The sequence below is a fragment of the Ischnura elegans genome, chromosome 4 (genome assembly GCF_921293095.1).
Source record: "Ischnura elegans chromosome 4, ioIscEleg1.1, whole genome shotgun sequence".
Lineage (NCBI taxonomy): Eukaryota > Metazoa > Arthropoda > Insecta > Odonata > Coenagrionidae > Ischnura > Ischnura elegans.
This window is the reverse complement of record NC_060249.1, coordinates 103,043,400-103,065,525: the sequence shown is the minus strand read 5'-3', so window position 1 is coordinate 103,065,525 and position 22,126 is coordinate 103,043,400. Positions and strand designations below refer to the sequence as shown.

General features: G+C 35.1%; 1 protein-coding gene across 2 annotated transcripts in view; it reads right to left on the bottom strand.

Moving 5' to 3' along the window:
* Positions 1 to 22,126, bottom strand: part of LOC124157850 (nuclear exosome regulator NRDE2) — a 77,283-nt gene that overhangs the window by 11,602 nt on the left and 43,555 nt on the right. For both annotated transcript variants that reach the window (XM_046532897.1, XM_046532898.1), the window contains one exon: positions 2,394 to 3,755. In XM_046532897.1, coding sequence (XP_046388853.1) covers positions 2,394 to 3,755 — 1,362 coding nt within the window. The remainder of the gene's footprint in view (positions 1 to 2,393; positions 3,756 to 22,126) is intronic.

Genomic DNA, 22,126 nt, shown 5'->3' with positions numbered 1-22,126 from the left:
TATTAAATCATTGCTCGAATATTCGAATACCTCGAATTTCGAATACCTCGAATACTAAACGATGAATGTGAAAATGCTTGACTAGGTCGCCTATGCAGCAGGAAACCCAAGATTTTGGCGAGTACATAATTGTGATTGCCTTTAAAGGATTCAAACAGGAATTTAGCTGATTAATGGAATATTTTAATTTTATGTCAACAATAGGGTAGTTTCCTTCATTAAATAAAACGATAGGTATTGATTGTGATTCGTTACCCACCATTAGTGTATTCATAATATACAAATTATTTCGTTCTAGAAATACCGGTTTAGACTAATGACAATGTTCAATTTTACCTCATTTGAAAAAGGCCAGATTGGCGCCTATGCGATGCCACTCCACGTGACATCACAGGGACCTAGTTTCTACACGAGAGGATCGGAGTTTTACATCGTCTGAGGTTACCAATGCATGCATGAGGCACAGAGCTCAGGGAAACATGTCTTAATAATCACACAGTCTGCTTGATAAGGTATTAATAATCCTTATTTAAGCCAAGCGCTACCAGCTAGCATGGTACTCGGCTACCTGCTAGCATCCTGCGTCGTAATAGCGCTCAGAGCCTCGCCCCAAGGTCACCGCACTTGCGGCAGCGGGAACCAGAACGACGTCACGCGGAGTTTTTCCCGGCATTCATACTTACCCGTCGCGTTTTCGCGCGCTTGAAAATTTTCACTTTTAATTTAATCGCGAAAAATAGATATCGTCTTATAAAACTCTAAAAGCGTTAAATACGTACTTCAGGAGTATTAATATTTCGATTTAGGCAATAAAAAATAATAGGAAACCACCCTATTTGAGCATTACGCCTCCGTCGTATTTCTTCTTCTTCCCGGTATTTATTTTCCTGCGCAAAATGCTTAAATAAAGTCAGAAATATGTCGTGTTTGGTCTTATTCTTTTTTAAATTACGCGCACATTACTAATATTTCAATCCAATAAAGGTGTAATAACAATTGCCGAAAGTCATTGTTAGACACCTTTCGGGCTAGTAGATGACTCATGCAGCAGTTGACCTCGAGAAAGGGGGAAATTCGAAGCAGGTAGGTAGAAAAAGGTCAGTGGGTGAGAAAAGGGGGTGGGTGCGAGACACGTTTTTATTTTTCTCGCGTAACTTGATATTTTTTGAAGCTAAAGTTTTTGTAATACAATCCCTGCGCGAGCTGGGATCTTTTGTTTGATTTCGGAGAAGAGGAAATCTTCAAGAGTGGGTGAGGCGAATGCTGAATGGAGGGGGATAGCAGATCGTGGGAAATGCGCCAATGTCACTATCCCACGGCACTGAGTTCCTCCCTATGGTAGTTTCATCTCCTGGGGAAGATTCAAAATAAGTGCCTGTCATTATTAGCCACAAAGGACACACGGCAAACACCTCCTCTCATTTTATCAAAAGATGGATGCGGGAAAATGGTCAGTGGGGAGAAAGAGGGAAGGGTGAAACACGATTCTATTATTTTCCGGTAACTTGATATTTTTTTCAAAGCTGAGGTCTTCGTAATACGATCCCTGCACGAGCCGGGACCTTTTTTTGTTTTCGGGGAAGAGGAAATCGTCTGAGGGGGTGGGGCGAACGCTGAATGGATGGGGATAGCGGATCGTGGGAAATGCGCCAATGTTGCTATCCCACGGAACTGAGGTTCTCCTGATAGGGGACACCTGGGATTTTCGGATTTTTTTCATCCGATCAATTTCGGTTCCCCACGTCGAACTCTTTTCACCGCTCGAACACGTGAATTTGATGTATTTCGTCAGCTTGGCTAAAACGGCGCTGCATGCACTAGACGACTAGAGTTCTCATTTTTCCGAGTGAACTACCAACGACGTGCGAGCGACAGTGTATGACGCGAAATTCAAAGTATTCGAGGTATTCGAGACGGTACCTTTAGCATAACTATTCGAGATCTCGAATATCGAATACTTTCTATTATTCGAGGTATTCGAGTATTCGCGGATACTATTCGCACATCTCTAGATATAACCCATTTGTGGCCACTTCATTTTCAAGTTTCACTTCTGTTCTATGTTGTGCTTTCTCCACGTATACATATGAGATATAACTGGAGAGATAAATATGATTGATATTTGTTTCCTCCATAGTTACAATTGCCTAATGAGGCCTCACAAATGAAAAATTCCTTTTCCCCAAACTTAAAATGGCAATGGCTGTTCTAAAAAAAACAAGGTGAGATAGCAAAATAAAATCTAAAAATTGGCTTATTATTACTATAATGATCAAATATAAGTTCTGTAATCAAAATCTAAAAGCCAAAGCATGTGATAGCGGGAGTCATAGCTTGGCCAAACTGGTGTGAAACGATGAAACCTATATCAACGATAGTTTATCTCCACATACCTTACAAGCACAGGATTATATCTGCCACCACGCAATCGACGAGGTCCAGTTAAGTCAGCATGATCCACTTCCTCCTCATCTTCTTTTTCCTCAACTTCCTCCATTTCCTCTACAGTGACTTTGACTAGGTTCTTGAGTGCTTCCTCAAATGCTGCCCCAGCAGCCCAAACAGACTCAGTCAATGCTAACAGCCAACCTCGACAACTTACCCATTCAACAACAAAATAAGACTGAAAGCATTCTAATCCCCCTCCTCCTCTACTGTTCAAGTCCAAGCATTTACATCCCACTTCATGTGCTTCAGGGTACTGACATAAACCACAAGTTTCCTTGACAACGTCCTCTGCCACAGTCTTATACCTCTTGAGAGAAGATTCAATATCTGACCTGCTGACGACTTTTTCCAAAGATTCCACAGGCTTTCCAAGTCCAAGGCAAGTCAAGAGAGCAATGACTTTCTGCTCACATGTGGTGGCACTAATTTTCTTTGGTCTAGCAACATCAGGATCAGTCTCCTTTAGTGTTCTCTTATGAGGCATTGCCTTCGCTATTATCGCATTTTTTCGGACTTTCACGGGCCTGAGGGAAAATTTTCCATTTTTACTTCCTTCCCTATCTTCACCCTCATTAGCACTACTTTCACAAGCATCTGCGGAAAAAACAGAGTCCAAAAACACTTTGGCTGCATTTTTACTTCCTTGCTTATCTTCACCCTCATTGCCACTACTTTCACAAGTATCTGCGGAAAAAACAGATCCCAAAAATACATTGGCCGCAGTCCAACGAGGCCTACGCCCTCCAGCTCCCACAGGTGCTTCTCTCATATCCCAACGAGATCTTTTTATCACATTCTCATCTATACCAACATTCATAACACTCAAATTAATCACTTCCGTGGTTTCTGTACCAAATACCAAGCCCTTGGTGTAGTCAATCTCTTCTGGAGAGTTATCTGGAGAACAACTTGGGTCTGGGAGATCGATACCTTTATTTTTTTCCTCTGACATAGTCCTATCTACTGTCACTCTATCCTCACCATTGAAATGATTTCCACTTTCACTGGAAGTTCCTGAAACTCTTTCTGCATCTTGAATAAGGACAGAAGAGGAAGACACAGGAGCACATGTACCAGATGAAGGACCGGGAATATTTTCGGAAGTCTTATTTTGTTTTTCACAGTCTTCGGATAACTTGTCCACATCATCTTTCAGAATGATTTCTGCTAATGTCCGGTAAATGGAACAGAGTTCAGCTCTGTCCTTTACCCCAGCAACAGGGTACCCACCAAGCGAGGCAGCAGTGAGTAGTGTACTGATTGCAGATTCAGTTTTACCAAGAGCAGCATCAATAAGAGCATATTCCCTGAAAGATGAAAGCGATAATCAATTTCACTTTGGGTACGACTTCTTGGAAACTGATAAATAGGTTATAAATTACATAAGACCATTAACAAATTTATCTGCCAGATAATTTTAATAAACTAACGATTTATATGCTATACTTAAAATATGAGAGATTACTTCAATTACTAAATGGTGGCAATACCAATGAAACAGGGAAAAATTTTAACAATGAAGTCAACCCGGAGAGGAATTAGTTTACAAGAAATTGAAACTGCCTTGAAAAAGGCTTTTATTTTGCATTATTTTATTTGATGCTATATAATCTGCCACTGATCTGTCGGCATAAATGCAGAAAGCAAAAGGCTGCATAGAGCATGTAAAAACAATTACCTACTATGAACATCAAGGGTCTATGCCGCCTAGTGGCATGGAGAAATGAAAAAACAATCGCGCTGTGCCTATCAGATCCATTGTGCCCAACGGAAGTTATTTTTCTAAGCCCTTAGTGTGTAACTGCCATAAAAACGATTTTAAAATTAATATATTAAAATTATGCAATGACCACCATGAATTAGATTCCAGAGAGCAGTTAGAAATTTAAAAAAAATTTAATAACCAGGACAACAATCTCATACTCTAATAAATTTAATCATCTTTTTCTCCTATTCTGAAATCTGTTTCAAAATTCATATCTTTGAATATACATATATAATGAACGAGTCGATGATGCTTGAATATATCAAGCAGGTGTGTAAAGGGTAGAAGATATGGTGTTGTCAATTGTAGCCTAGTCCTGGGTCCATAAGTTGGTAAAAAGTTCCAAAATTCCACCACGTCAAGTAAAAGTAATTCGATATGTTTTATGAAAACGCATATTCGAAATAAATCGATTGTTAACCCATTATTTTCATTGTATTCTATTGGGAAGTAAGTGGAATACTAATACGTACACACACTCCAAATATCATTGGTCAAACTGAAATAGTTATGAAGATATGTCATTTTGAATATTTGCTAAAATAATGGAATCGAACTTATGAGTTAAGTTACATCTGTATATAGAAATACGCAAATCATTTCATATTCTCCTTATGCTATCCACTTGTATTCAATCTATCCATCCACTATCTATAACCTTCAAAACTATGCTCATTGATACTAAATTCTACGTGGTATAGGAATTCGATACATTTTAAGGAAACGCAGATTCGATATATATCGAATGTGAGACTACATACAATACGTATTCCCCCTTTGCATTATGTGGAATACCATTATGTTGATATTTACCAAATTTCATTCATCTGCCTAAAATACCTATCATGTTATGTCAATATTCGTATTTGTTACAATAAACGAAGCAAAATTCGATTATACTGACATCTGTGCAGAAAAATGCTCATAGCTTTCGATTAGAATTTCATTCTAATGTCATCCGCTATCTATTACCTTCTCAACTACACCCGTGGATGCTAAATTTTAGATGGTATAAAAATTCGATATACATCAAGGGAACGCTGATTCGATATATATCGAATGTGAAACCAAATGGAAAAAGCATTCATTTCCCCTGTGCATTATGTGGAATACCAATATGTGCCCATTTACCGAATTTCATTCATCTACCACAAATATTTCTCAAGTTATGTCAATATTCGTTTTTGTTATAATAATCGAATTGAACTTTCGACTATACTATCATCTGCAGGGTAAAAAACCTCATAGCTTTCGATAAAAGTTTAATATTATGGTCATCCACTATCTATTTCCTTCTCAACTCTGCCCTTGGATGCTAAATTCTACGTGGTGTTCGTATTCGATATTTTTTTAGGAAACGCAGATTCGATAAATATCGAATTTTAGACTACATAGAAAACCTATTTTCCCTGTGCATTATGTGAAATACCAATATGTACCTATTAACAAAATTCCATTCATCTACCTCAAATACTTATCAAGTTATGTCAATTTACTTATTTGGAATAATAATCTAATCGAACTTTCGATTACACTCACACCTGTCCAGTGAAATGCGCATTCCTATTGATTCAAATTTTATTCTCTGGTCATCCACTATTTATTCCCTACTCAACCTTCCCCGTGGATGTATAATCCTAGGTGGTATAGCAATTCGATATATTTTAAGAAAACGCAGATTCGATATATATCGAATGTGAGACGATATACAGTACGTATTTCCAGTGTACATCATGAGGAATACCAAGATGTACTCATTTACCAAATTTCGTTGGTGTAACAAAAATACTTATCAGGTTATACCAATTCACTTATTTGGTATAATAATCGAATCGAACTTTCGATTAAACTGACACCTGTACAATGAAATGCGCAATGCTATTGATTCAAATTTGATTCTCTGGTCATCCACTTCATATTTCCTACTCAACTTTCCCCGTGGTGTTTGAATCCTACGTGGTATAGCAATTCGATATATTTTAAGAAAACGCAGATTCGACATATATCGAATGTAAGACTACATACAGTACGTATTCCCACTGTACATCATGAGGAATACCAAGATGTACTAATTTACCAAATTTCGTTGGTGTAACGAAAATACTTATCAAGTTATGCCAATATACTTATTTGGTATAATAATCGAATCGAACTTTCGATTCAACTGACACCTGTACAATGAAATGCACAATGCTATTGATTCAAATTTGATTCTCTGGTCATCCATTTCATATTTCCTACTCAACTTTCCCGTGGATGTTCAATCCTACGTCGTATAGCAATTCGATATATTTTAAGTAAACGCAGATTCGATATATATCGAATATGAGACTACATACAGTAGGTATTATCAATGTACATCATGAGGAATGCCAAGATGTACTCATTTACCAAATTTCGTAGGTGTAACGAAAATACTTATCAAGTTATGCCAATATACTTATTTGGTATAATAATCGAATCGAACTTTCGATTAAACTGACACCTGTAAAGTGAAATGTGCATTGCTATTGGTTCAAATTCAATTTCTGCTCATCCACTTCATATTTCCTACTCAACTCTCCCCGTGGGTGTTAAATCCTATGTGATATAGCAATTCGATATATTTAAAGAAAACGCAGATTCGATATATATCGAATGTGAGACTACATACAGTACGTATTCTCAATGTACATCATGAGGAATACCAGGATGTACTTATATACCAAATTTTGTGGGTGTAACATAAATACTTGTCAAGTTATGCCAATTTACTTATTTGGTATAGTAATCGAATCGAAATTTCGATAATGCCGACACCTGTACAGTAAAATTCGCAATGCTCTTCATTCAAATTTCATTCTATGGTTATCCACTACATATTTCCTACTCAACTTTCCCCGTGCACGTTGAATCCTATGTGGTATAGCAATTCGATATATTTTAAGAAAACTCAGATTCGATATATATCGAATGTGAGACTACATACAGTAGGTATTCTCTATGAACATCATGAGGAATACCAAGATGTACTTATTTACCAAATTTGGTTGAGGTAACGAAAATACTTGTCAAGTTATGCCAATTTACTTATTTGGTATAATAATCGAATCGAAATTTCGATTGTATCGACACCTGTACAGTAAAATGCGCAATGCTCTTCATTCAAATTTCATTCTATGGTTATTCACTATATATTTATATATCAACTTTGTCCGTGGATGTTAATACCTACAAATTATAGCAGTTCGATATAATTTAAGAAAACAGAGATTCGATATATATCGATCGTGTGACTGCATAGTAAGTATATTTACACAACAGATTGTTAGTAATACCAAGATGTATCTGTTCACCAAATTTCGTTGGCCTAACAAATATACTTACCAAGTTATGCCAATTTACGTATTTGGTAAAATAATCGAATCGAACTTTCAATTAAACTGACACCTGTAAAGTGAAATGTACATTACTATTGGTTCAAATTCGATTCTCTGCTCATCCACTACATATTTCTTACTCAACTTTCCCCGTGGGTGTTAAATCCTATGTGGTATAGCAATTCGATATATTTTAAGAAAACTCAGATTCGATATATATCGAATGTGAGACTACATACAGTAGGTATTCTCTATGAACATCATGAGGAATACCAAGATGTACTTATTTACCAAATTTGGTTGAGGTAACGAAAATACTTGTCAAGTTATGCCAATTTACTTATTTGGTATAATAATCGAATCGAAATTTCGATTGTATCGACACCTGTACAGTAAAATGCGCAATGCTCTTCATTCAAATTTCATTCTATGGTTATTCACTACATATTTATATATCAACTTTGTCCGTGGATGTTAATACCTACAAATTATAGCAGTTCGATATAATTTAAGAAAACAGAGATTCGATATATATCGATCGTGTGACTGCATAGTAAGTATATTTACACAACAGATTGTTAGTAATACCAAGATGTATCAGTTCACTAAATTTCGTTGGCCTAACAAATATACTTACCAAGTTATGCCAATTTACGTATTTGGTAAAATAATCGAATCGAACTTTCGATTACACTGACACCGGTACTCTGAAATACGCAATTCTATTGGTTTATATTCCATTAGTTGGTCATTCTTCATGTTATGCTGGCACAACTATCTCCAGCGATGGATATTCCAAATAGTTATTACCATTAGATAATATTCAAGAAAACGTAGATTCGATATATATCGAAAGTGAGTCCTCAAACAGTAGTCCTTTTAACATTGCTGCATGGAGAATACCAAGATGTACCCATTTGCCAACTTTCATTGGTCTATCCTAAACACCAACAGAGTTATGTTCATTTGCTTTTTTCAATGGCGGCATAGGGGACCCTAAGAGCCAATGGTCCTACCCATCCTGTATTCATATGCATATCCATATTCATGAGATAGCAGATATTAATTTGGAAACAATAGAAAAACGCATTTCGAAAAATGGACCGTGGTCTTTGGTTAAGAATCATGGGCCGTATACATACCCAATGCAAGTTCCCAATGTCTACTGCCATGCTCCCTCCTATAAGGCGATGCGAGTTTTTCTTACCGAGTCCGACCACTTGCCGTTTGGCGGGGAGGAATGGCGGCGATCGCCGGGAAGCCAAAAAAATAATTTGGGAAAATTTCAAAATGAAATAATTCATTAACTATTACGATACCTAATTAAAAAAGAAAACCCAAAGTCTAACGAATAGTTAGGCTTGTGCCAACAACTTCGCGAGCTACATAGCTTAAGTTTCGTTCGCCAGCTCTCAAATCGAAATCACATAAGAACGCGTGTAAATCGATATCTCGAAAACGGTTCGACCTATACGCTTCTTACCAATGCCAAAAAAATCGGCCAAAAAACTAATGGTTCCCATTTGGATCTCGTCCGCGTGCGGCGATATTAAGTGGGCCATATCGCGAATTTATTTTTTTTCCATAAGAGCCCATGTTAAAGTAGATCGATATATCTCGAAAAGTATCGAACTTTTTGTCATTTTCAGATTTATTCTCCCGATGAATATTTTTTTAGTTTTACCCCAAAAATTCTCACCTCGATCGGCCCGGCAGTTTGGGCTGCGAATTTGTATCAATCACACAATCAGTGAATTAGTTTCCCACTTTATATATGTAACGAGTATATAATGCTTGAATTCTTCAAGCGTGTCGTGGTGGGTAAGGAGATATGGTGGTGTCATAAGTAGTTGTGTCTTGGGTCCATAAGTTGTTGAAAAGTTCGAAAATTTCACCATGTCAAAGGTAAAGCCAGTCGATTAATTTTATGAAAACTCATATTTGATATTAATTGTAACTTAGCCCATAGTATTCATTAATTTCTATTTGACAGCAAGTGGAATACTAATATGTACTCACACACGAAATTTCATACCTCTAACTGAAATAGTTATGAAGATATGTCAATTTGCATATTTGCTACAATAATCGAATCGAACTTATGAATAAAGTGACATCTGTATTGAAAAATACACAAATGTATTCATACTTTCATTAATATATCCATACAAATTCATTCTATTCATCCATTTTCTATAAACATTCTCGAATATGCCCGTGGATACAAAATATTATGTTGTAAAGCAATGTGATGCACCTTAAGTAATCGAATTTTCGATATATATCGAATGAGAGACTAAATACAAAACATATGTCCTATGTGCATTTTGATGAATACCAATATTTACTCATTTACCAAATTTCATTCATCTACCTCAAATACTTTTCAAGTTATGTCAATATTCGTATTTTTTATAATAATCGAATCGATATTTCGAATATACTTGCATACTAAAAGTAAAATGCTCAGAGATATTGATTAATATTCATTATATGGCCATCCACTATCTCTCACCTTCTCAACTATGCCCGTGGATGCCAAAACCTACGTGGTATAGCAAATCGATACATTTTAAGGAAACGAAGATTCGATATATCGAATGTGAGGCTACATACAAAACGTATTTCCCCTTGGCATAATGAGAAATACCAATATGTACCCATTTTCCAAATTTCTTTGATCTACCTGAAATACTTATCAAGTTATATCAATATTTGTATTTGCGATATTAATCGAATCGAACTTACGATTATACTGACATCGATACAGTGAAATTCTCATTGCTATTGATTAAATTTGCGTTCTATGGTCATCAAATATCTATTACCATCAAAACTTTGCCCGTGGATACTAAATACTATGTGATATAGCAATTCGATATATTTTAATGAAAAGCGGATTCGATATATATCGCATTTGAGACGACATACAAAACGTTTTTCCCCTGTGCGTTATGAGGAATACCAATATGTACCCATTCACCAAATTTCATTCATGTATCTCAAAAAATTCTCAAGTTATGTCAATATTCGTATTTTATATAATAATCGAATCGAACTTCGATTTTAATGACATCTGCATGGTAAAATTCTCATATTAATTTCTTCGAATTTCATTCTATGGTGATCCACTATCTATTTCAATCACAACTATGCCCGTGGATGCTTAATTTTTACGTAGTAAAGCAATTCGATACATTTACAGAAAACGCAGGTTCGATATATATCGAATGTGAGACGACATACAAAACGTATATCCCCTGTTCATTATGCCAAATACCAATATGTACCCATTTACCAAATTTCATTTATCTACCTCAAACACTTCTCAAGTTATGTCAATATTACTATTTCTTGTTATAATCGAATCGAACGTTCGATTATACTGACATATGTGTGGCAAAATGCTCAAAGCTATTGATTCGAAATTCATTCTATGGTCATCCATTATCTATTACCATCGCGCATATGCCCGTGGATGCCAAATCGTATGTGTTATAGCAATTCGATATATTTTAAGAAAACGCAGATTCGATATATATCGAATGTGAGACAAAATACAAAACGTATATCCCCTGTGCATGATGCCAAATACCATTATCTACCCATTTACCAAATTTCATTCATCTACCTCAAACACATCTCAAGTTATGTCAATATTCCTATTTCTTATTATAATCGAATCGAACGTTCGATTACACTGACATATGTGCGGCAAAATGCTCAAAGCTATTGATTCGAAATTCAATCTATGGTCATCCATTATCTATTACCATCGCGCATATGCCCGTGGATGCCAAATCGTATGTGTTATAGCAATTCGATATATTTTAAGAAAACGCAGATTCGATATATATCGAATGCGAGACAAAATGCAAAACGTATATCCCCTGTGCATGATGCCAAATTCCAATATCTACCCATTTACCAAATTTCATTCATCTACCTCAAATACTTCCCAAGTTATGTCAATATTCCTATTTCTTATTATAATCGAATCGAACGTTCGATAACACTGAAATCTGTAAGGCAAAATGCTCATAGCTATTGATTCGAAAATCATTCTATGGTCATCCACTATCTATTACCATCGCACATATGCCCGTGGATGCCGAATCGTATGTGCTATAGCAATTCGATATATTTTAAGAAAACGCAGATTCGATATATATCGAATATGGCACTACATACAAAACAAATTTCCTCATTGAATTATGAGCAATACCAATATGTACCAATTTACCAAATTTCATTCATCTACCGCAAATACTTATAAAGTTATCTCAATATTCATTTTAGTTATAATAATCGAATCGAAAATTCGATTATACTGACACCGGTTCTCTAAAATATCCATGTCATCTGTTTTTTTTTCAATTGGTTGGTCGATTTAACATGTAATGCCGGCACAATTTTCCCCGGAGATGAGTATTCCAATAAGTTATTAACATTCGATAGAATTAAAGAAAACGTAGGTTCGATATATATCGAAAGTGATGGCCATTACTGGACTAAATTTTATATGGTCATAATAACAATACAATGATGTACCTATCTGCCAAATTTCATAGGCCTAGGTGAAATGCTTTGGAAGTTATGCTCTTTTCCATTACACCATTGCAGTAAATTCACCTTCTAAGCCTATGGCCAATGTCAATGGGAAATCCGTATATATAACAAATGACTGTTGTACATGCGATACCGAATACGTAATGAAAAAATCAATACTTAAAAAAGTTATGCCGTGAGGCTTTACTGGGTATAGACCTATGTTAGCCCTCCGCAAATTTCACCCGCCTAAATACATTAATGGGATAGGGAAATACGTGTAATTCTTCCGGAGACCGACCACCGCCCGTTTGGCGGCGAGGAATGGCGGCGATTGCCGCGGGCTCAAGAAAATAATTTGGGAAAATTTCGGAACGAAATAATTCATTAAATATTACGAAACCTAATTAAAAATGAAAACCTGGACGTACCGGAGGTACGTTTGTAGGCATGCTTTTTTGAGCTGAATAGCCTAATTTTGAAGCGCCAGCTCTCAAATCGATATTTATCGATCGTCCTATCTCGACAATGTTATTTCGATAATGATAATAACTCGGAATCTATTCGACATACGAAAATTCCGAGACAGCCAAAAAATCAGGTAAAAAATTAGATAAATTGTATTAGGCGGCGACGGTCCTACTACTTTTGCAAGTGGGTCAAAAAAAATTCCAAAGTTGGTCCATAAGAAAAGCATTGTCGATTTTCAAAAATTATTTCGACAGTGATCGAAAGAGTTCGACGAATAACGAAGTTACCAAAAAATCGACCAAAAAATCTATTATACGTCAATGGGAGACGATTACCCTGAGACGCCAAGTTTAGTCGTAATTATGGAAATAGTTATAGTCCCATAAGGCTGCCATGTTAATTCAACTCGATATATATCGAAAAGTATCGCACTTTTCGGGATTTTGAGATTTTTCCTCCCGATGAATTTTTTTTTAGTTTTACCACCGAAAATTTCAACTCGATCGACCCGGTAGTTTGGGCTGTGAATTTGTATCAATGAATAAGTGATCAATCCGAATGCAGCTTTATATTATCCAACGAGTATATAATGCTTGAATTCTTCAAGCGTGTCGTGGTGGGTAAGGAGATATGGTGGTGTCATAAGTAGTTTGGTGTTAGGTCCATAAGTTGTTGAAAAGTTCGAAAAATTCATCATGTCAAAGGTAAAGCCATTCGATTCATTTTATGAAAACTCATATCTGATATTAATTGGAACTTGGCCCATTGTCTTCATTTATTTCTATTTGACAGTAAGTGGAATACTAACATGTACTCACACACGAAATTTCATACCTCTAACTGAAAGAGTTATGAAGATATGTCAATTTGCATATTTGCTACAATAATCGAATCGAACTTATGAATAAAGTGACATCTGTATTGAAAAGTACATAAATCTATTCATACTTTCATCAAAATATCCATACAAATTCATTCTATTCATCCATTATCTATAAAAATTCTCGAATATGCCCGTGGATAAAAAATATTATGTTGTAAAGCAATGTGATAAACCTTAAGTAATCGCATTTTCGATATATATCGAATGAGAGACTAAATACAAAACATATGTCCTATGTGCATTTTGAAGAATACATATATTTACTCATTTACCAAATTTCATTCATCTACCTCAAATACTTTTCAAGTTATGTCAATATTCGTATTTTTTATAATAATCGAATCGATATTTCGAATATACTTGCATACTAAAAGTAAAATGCTCAGAGATATTGATTAATATTCATTCTATGGTCATCCACTATCTCTCACCTTCTCAACTATGCCCGTGGATGCCAAAACCTACGTGGTATAGCAAATCGATACATTGTAAGGAAACGAAGATTCGATATATATCGAATGTGAGGCTACATACAAAACGTATTTCCCCTTGGCATAATAAAAAATACCAATATGTACCCATTTACCAAATTTCTTTGATCTACCTGAAATACTTATCAAGTTATATCAATATTCGTATTTGCGATATTAATCGAATCGAACTTACGATTATACTGACATCGGTACAGTGAAATACTCATTGCTATTGATTAAAGTTGCGTTCTATGGTCATCAAATATCTATTACCATCAAAACTTTGCCCGTGGATGCTAAATACTATGTGATATAGCAATTAGATATATTTTAATAAAAAGCGGATTCGATATATATCGAATTTGAGACGACATACAAAACGTATTTCCCCTGTGCGTTATGAGGAATACCAATATTTACCCATTCACCAAATTTCATTCATGTATCTCAAAAAATTCTCAAGTTATATCAATATTCGTATTTCATATAATAATCGAATCGAACTTCGATTATCATGACATCTGTATGGTAAAATTCTCATATTTATTTCTTCGAATTTCATTCTATGGTGATCCACTATCTATTTCAATCACAACTATGCCCGTGGATGCTTAATTTTTACGTAGTATAGCAATTCGATACATTTGCAGAAAACGCAGATTCGATATATATCGAATGTGAGACGACATACAAAACGTATATCCCCTGTGCATTATGCCAAATACCAATATGTACCCATTCACCAAATTTCATTCATCTACCTCAAACACTTCTCAAGTTATGTCAATATTACTATTTCTTGTTATAATCGAATCGAACGTTCGATTATACTGACATATGTGTAGCAAAATGCTCAAAGCTATTGATTCGAAATTCATTCTATGGTTTTCCATTATCTATTACCATCGCGCATATGCCCGTGGATGCCAAATCGTATGTGTTATAGCAATTCGATATATTTTAAGAAAACGCAGATTCGATATATATCGAATGTGAGACAAAATACAAAACGTATATCCCCTGTGCATGATGCCAAATACCAATATCTACCCATTTACCAAATTTCATTCATCTACCTCAAATACTTCCCAAATTATGTCAATATTCCTATTTCTTATTATAATCGAATCGAACGTTCGATAACACTGAAATCCGCACGGCAAAATGCTCATAGCTATTGATTCGAAAATCATTCTATGGTCATCCACTATCTATTACCATCGCAAATATGCCCGTGGATGCCGAATCGTACGTGTTAAAGCAATTCGATATATTTTAAGAAAACGCAGATTCGATATATATCGAATAAGGGACTACATACAAAACAAATTTCCCCATTAAATTATGAGCAATACCAATATGTACCAATTTACCAAATTTCATTCATCTACCGCAAATACTTATAAAGTTATCTCAATATTCATTTTAGTTATTATAATCGAATCGAAAATCGATTATGCTGACACCGGTTCTCTGTAATATCCATGTCATCTGTTTTTTTTCAATTAGTTGGTCGTTTTTACATGTAATGCCGGCACAACTTTCCCCCGGAGATGAGTATTCCAAGAAGTTATTAACATTCGATAGAATTAAAGAAAACGTAGGTTCGATATATATCGAAAGTGATGGCGATTATTGGACTAAATTTTACATGGTCATAATAACAATACAATGATGTACCTATATGCCAAATTTCATAGGCCTAGGTGAAATACTTTGGAAGTTATGCTCTTTTCCATTACACCATTGCAGTAAATTCACCTTCTAAGCCTATGGCCAATGTCAATGGGAAATCCCCATATATAACAAATGACTGTTGCATATGCGATACCGAATACGTAATGAAAAAATCAATACTCAAAAAAGTTAGGCGGTGAGGCTTTACTGGGATCATAACCATGTTAGCCCTCTCCAAATTTCATCCGTATACATGCACGTATGAGATAGGGAAATGCGTGTATATCTTACGGGCATCGACCACCGCCCGTTTGGCGGAGAGGAATGGCGGCGATTGCCGCGGGCTCAAGAAAATAATTTGGGAAAAATTCGGAATGAAATAACTCGTTAAATATTACGAAATCTAAATAAAAATGAAAACCTGGACGTACCGAAGGTACGTTTGTAGGCATGCTTTTTTGAGCTGAATAGCCTAATTTTGAAGCGCCAGCTCTCAAATCGATATTTATCAATCGTCCTATCTCGACAATGTTATTTCGATAATGCTAATAACTCGGAATCTATTCGACATACGTTAGTTCCGATAAGGCCAAAAAATCAGGTAAAAAATAAGAATCAACGTATTAGGCGGCGAACGACGTACTATTTTTGCAAGTGGGTCAAAAAAAATTCCAAAGTTGGTCCATAAGAAAAGCATTGTCGATTTTAAAAAATTATTTCGACAATGATCGAAAGAGACCGACGAAAATCTAAGTTATCGAAAAATCGACCAAAAAATCTAGTTTACGTCAATGGGAGACGTATACCCTGAGACGCCTAGTTATGTCGTAATTAAGGAAACAGTTTTAGTCCCATAAGGCTGCCATGTTAATTCAACTCGATATATATCGAAAAGTATCGCACTTTTTGGAATTTTGAGATTTTTCCCTCCGATGAATTTTTTTTTAATTTAACCACCGAAAATTTCAACTCGATCGGCCCGGTAGTTTGGGCTGTGAATTTGTATCAATCAATAAGTCATCAATCGTTTTGCAGCTTTATATTATCCAACGAGTATATAATGCTTGAATTCTTCAAGCGTGTTAGTGAAGGGTATATAGTTAGAGTAGTGTCATAAGTAGTTGTGTCTTGGGTCCATAAGGTGTTGAAAAGTTCGAATATTCGCCATGTCAAAGGTAAAGCCATTTGATTAATTTTATGAAAACTCATATTTGATAATTATAAGAACTTAGGCCACTGTCTTCATTTATTTCTATTTGACAGCAAGTGGAATACTAATATGTACTCACACACGAAATTTCATACCTCTAACTGAAATAGTTATTAAGATATGTCAATTTGCATTTTTGCTACAATAATCGAATCGAACTTATGAATAAAGTGACATCTGTATTGTAAAATACACAAATCTATCCATACTTTCATCATAATATCCATACCGATTCATTCTATTCATACATTATCTATAAACCTTCTCGAATATGCCCGTGGATACAAAATATTATGTTGTAAAGCAATGTGATACACCTTAAGTAATCGCATTTTCGATATATATCGAATGAGAGACTAAATACAAAACATATGTCCTATGTGCATTTTGAAGAATACCAATATTTACTCATTTACCAAATTTCATACATCTACCTCAAAGACTTTTCAAGTTATGTCAATATTCGTATTTGTTATAATAATCGAATCGATATTTCGAATATACTTACATACATAAAATAAAATGTTCAGAGATATTGATTAATATTCATTCTATGGTCATCCACTATCTCTCACCTTCTCAACTATGCCCGTGGATGCCAAAACCTACGTGGTATAGCAAATCGATACATTTTAAGGAAACGAAGATTCGATATATATCGAATGTGAGGCTACATACAAAACATTTTTCCCCTTGGCATAATGAGAAATACCAATATGTACCCATTTACCAAATTTCTTTGATCTACCTGAAATACTTATCAAGTTATATCAATATTCGTATTTGCGATATTAATCGAATCGAACTTACGATTATACTGACATCGGTACAGTGAAATACTCATTGCTATTGATTAAAGTTGCGTTCTATGGTCATCAAATATCTATTACCATCACAACTATGCCCGTGGATGCTAAATACTATGTGATATAGCAATTCGATATATTTTAATGAAAAGCGGATTCAATATATATCGAACGTGAGACGACATACAAAACGTATTTCCCCTGTGCGTTATGAGGAATACCAATATGTACCCATTCACCAAATTTCATTCATGTATCTCAAATAATTCTCAAGTTATGTCAATATTCGTATTTCATACAATAATCGAATCGAACTTCGATTATAATGACATCTGTATGGTAAAATTCTCATATTTATTTCTTCGAATTTCATTCTATGGTGATCCACTATCTATTTCCATCACAACTATGCCCGTGGATGCTTAATTTTTACGTAGTATAGCAATTCGATACATTTGAAGAAAACGCAGGTTCGATATATATCGATTGTGAGACGACATACAAAATGTATATCCCCTGTTCATTATGCCAAATACCAATATGTACCCATTTACCAAATTTCATTCATCTACCTCAAACACTTCTCAAGTTATGTCAATATTCCTATTTCTTATTATAATCGAATCGAACGTTCGATTACACTGACATATGTGCGGCAAAATGCTCAAAGCTATCGAATCGAAATTCAATCTATGGTCATCCATTATCTATTACCATTGCGCATATGCCCGTGGATGCCAAATCGTATGTGTTATAGGAATTCGATATATTTTAAGAAAACGCAGATTCGATATATATCGAATGCGAGACAAAATGCAAAACGTATATCCCCTGTGCATGATGCCAAATTCCAATATCTACCCATTTACCAAATTTCATTCATCTACCTATATTATTTCCCAAGTTATGTCAATATTCCTATTTCTTATTATAATCGAATCGAACGTTCGATAACACTGAAATCTGTACGGCAAAATGCTCATAGCTATTGATTCGAAAATCATTCTATGGTCATCCACTATCTATTACCATCGCACATATGCCCGTGGATGCCGAATCGTATGTGTTATAGCAATTCGATATATTTTAAGAAAACGCAGATTCGATATATATCGAATATGGGACTACATACAAAACAAATTTCCCCATTGAATTATGAGCAATACCAATATGTACCAATTTACCAAATTTCATTAATCTATCGCCAATACTTAAAAAGTTATCTCAATATTCATTTTAGTTATAATAATCGAATCGAAAATTCGATATTACTGACACCGGTACTCTGAAATATCCATGTCATCTGTTTTTTTTCAATTGATAGGTCGTTTTTACATGTAATGCCGGCACTAATTTCCTTCGTAGATGAGTATTCCAATAAGTTATTAACATTCGATAGAATTAAAGAAAACGTAGGTTCGATATATATCGAAAGTGATGGACATTAATGGACTAAATTTTATATGGTCATAATAATAATACAATGATGTACCTATTCTTCAAATTTAATTGGCCTAGGTGAAATACTTTGGAAGTAATGCTCTTTTCCGTTACACCATTGCAGTAAATTCACCTTCTACGCCTATGGCCAATGTCAATGGGAAATCCCTATATTTAACAAATGACTGTTGCATATGCGATACCGAATACGTAATGAAAAAATCAATACTCAAAAAAGTTAGGCGGTGAGGCTTTACTGGGATCATAACCATGTTAGCCCTCTCCAAAGTTCATCCGTATACATGCACGTATGGGATAGGGAAATGCGTGTATATCTTACGGGCACCGACCACCGCCCGTTTGGCGGAGAGGAATGGCGGCGATTGCCGCGGGCTCAAGAAAATAATTTGGGAAAAATTCGGAATGAAATAACTCGTTAAATATTACGAAATCTAAATAAAAATGAAAACCTGGACGTACCGGAGGTACGTTTGTAGGCATGCTTTTTTGAGCTGAATAGCCTAAATTTGAAGCGCCAGCTCTCAAATCGATATTTATCGATCGTCCTATCTCGACAATGTTATTTCGATAATGCTAATAACTCGGAATCTATTCGACAAACGAAAATTCCGAGATAGCCAAAAAATCAGGCTAAAAATTAGAAACAATGTATTAGGCGGCGAACGTCCAACTACTTTTGCAAGTTGGTCAAAAAAAATTCAAAAGTTGGTCCATAAGAAAAGCATTGTCGATTTTTAAAAATTATTTCGACAATGATCGAAAGAGATCGACGAAAATCTAAGGTATCGAAAAATGGACCAAAAAATCTAGTTTACGTCAGTGGGTGGCGATTACCCTAAGACGCCTAGTTTAGTCGTAATTAAGGAAATAGTTTTAGTCCCATAAGGCTGCCATGTTAATTCAACTCGATATATATCGAAAAGTATCGAACTTTTTTGAATTTTCAGATTTATTCTCCCGATGAATATTTTTTTACTATTACCACCGAAAATTTCACCTCGATCGACCCGGCAGTTTGGGCTGTGAATTTGTATCAATCAATAAGTGATCAACCAATCTGCAGCTTTATTATATCCAACGAGTATATAATGCTTGAATTCTTCAAGCGTGTTAGTGAAGGGTATATAGTTAGAGTAGTGTCATAAGTAGTTGTGTCTTGGGTCCATAAGGTGTTGAAAAGTTCGAATATTCGCCATGTCAAAGGTAAAGCCATTTGATTAATTTTATGAAAACTCATATTTGATAATTATAAGAACTTAGGCCACTGTCTTCATTTATTTCTATTTGACAGCAAGTGGAATACTAATATGTACTCACACACGAAATTTCATACCTCTAACTGAAATAGTTATTAAGATATGTCAATTTGCATTTTTGCTACAATAATCGAATCGAACTTATGAATAAAGTGACATCTGTATTGTAAAATACACAAATCTATTCATACTTTCATCAAAATATCCATACAAATTCATTCTATTCATCAATTATCTATAAACCTTCTCGAATATGCCCGTGGATACAAAATATTATGTTGTAAAGCAATGTGATACACCTTAAGTAATCGCATTTTCGATATATATCGAATGAGAGATTAAATACAAAACATATGTCCTATGTGCATTTCGAAGAATACCAATATTTACTCATTTACCAAATTTCATTCATCTACCTCAAATACTTTTCAAGTTATGATAATATTCGTATTTGTTATAATAATCGAATCGATATTTCGAATATACTTACATACATAAAGTAAAATTCTCAAAGATATCGATTAATATTCATTCTATGATCATCCACTATCTCTCACCTTCTCAACTATGCCCGTGGATGCCAAAACCTACGTGGTATAGCAAATCGATACATTTTAAGGAAACGAAGATTCGATATATATCGAATGTTAGGCTACATACAAAACGTATTTCCCCTTGGCATAATGAGAAATACATATATGTACCCATTTACCAAATTTCTTTGATCTACCTGAAATACTTATCAAGTTATATCAATATTCGTATTTGCGATATTAATCGAATCGAACTTACGATTAAACTGACATCGGTACAGTGAAATACTCATTGCTATTGATTAAAGTTGCGATCTATGGTCATCAAATATCTATTACCATCACAACTATGCCCGTGGATGCTAAATACTATGTGATATAGCAATTCGATATATTTTAATGAAAAGCGGATTCGATATATATCGAATTTGAGACGACATACAAAACGTTTTTCCCCTGTGCGTTATGAGGAATACCAATATGTACCCATTCACAAAATTTCATTCGTGTATCTCAAAAAATTCTTTTTGGCGGAGAGGAATGGCGGCGATTGCCGGGGGCTCAAGAAAATAATTTGGGAAAATTTCGGAATGAAATAACTCGTTAAATATTACGAAACCTAAATAAAAATGAAAACCTGGACGTACCGAAGGTACGTTTGTAGGCATGCTTTTTTGAGCTGAATAGCCTAATTTTGAAGCGCCAGCTCTCAAATCGATATTTATCGATCGTCCTATCTCGACAATGTTAATTCGATAATGCTAATAACTCGGAATCTATTCGACATACGTTAGTTCCGACAAAGCCAAAAAATCAGGTAAAAAATAAGAATCAACGTATTAGGCGGCGAATGACGTACTATTTTTGCAAGTGGGTCAAAAAAAATTCCAAAGTTGGTCCATAAGAAAAGCATTGTCGATTTTTAAAAATTATTTCGACAATGATCGAAAGAGATCGACGAAAAACGAAGGTGCTTAAAAATCGACCAATATTTCTAGTTTACGTCAGGGGGAGGCGATTGCCCTGAGATGCTTAGTTATGACGATATTAAGGAAAAGGTTTTAGTCCCATAAGGCTGCCATGTTAATTCAACTCGATATATATCGAAATGTATCGAACTTTTTTGAATTTTCAGATTTATTCTCCCGATGAATATTTTTTTAGTTTCACCACCGAAAATTTCATCTCGATCGATTCGGCAGTTTGGGCTGTGAATTTGTATCAATCAGTCAGTCA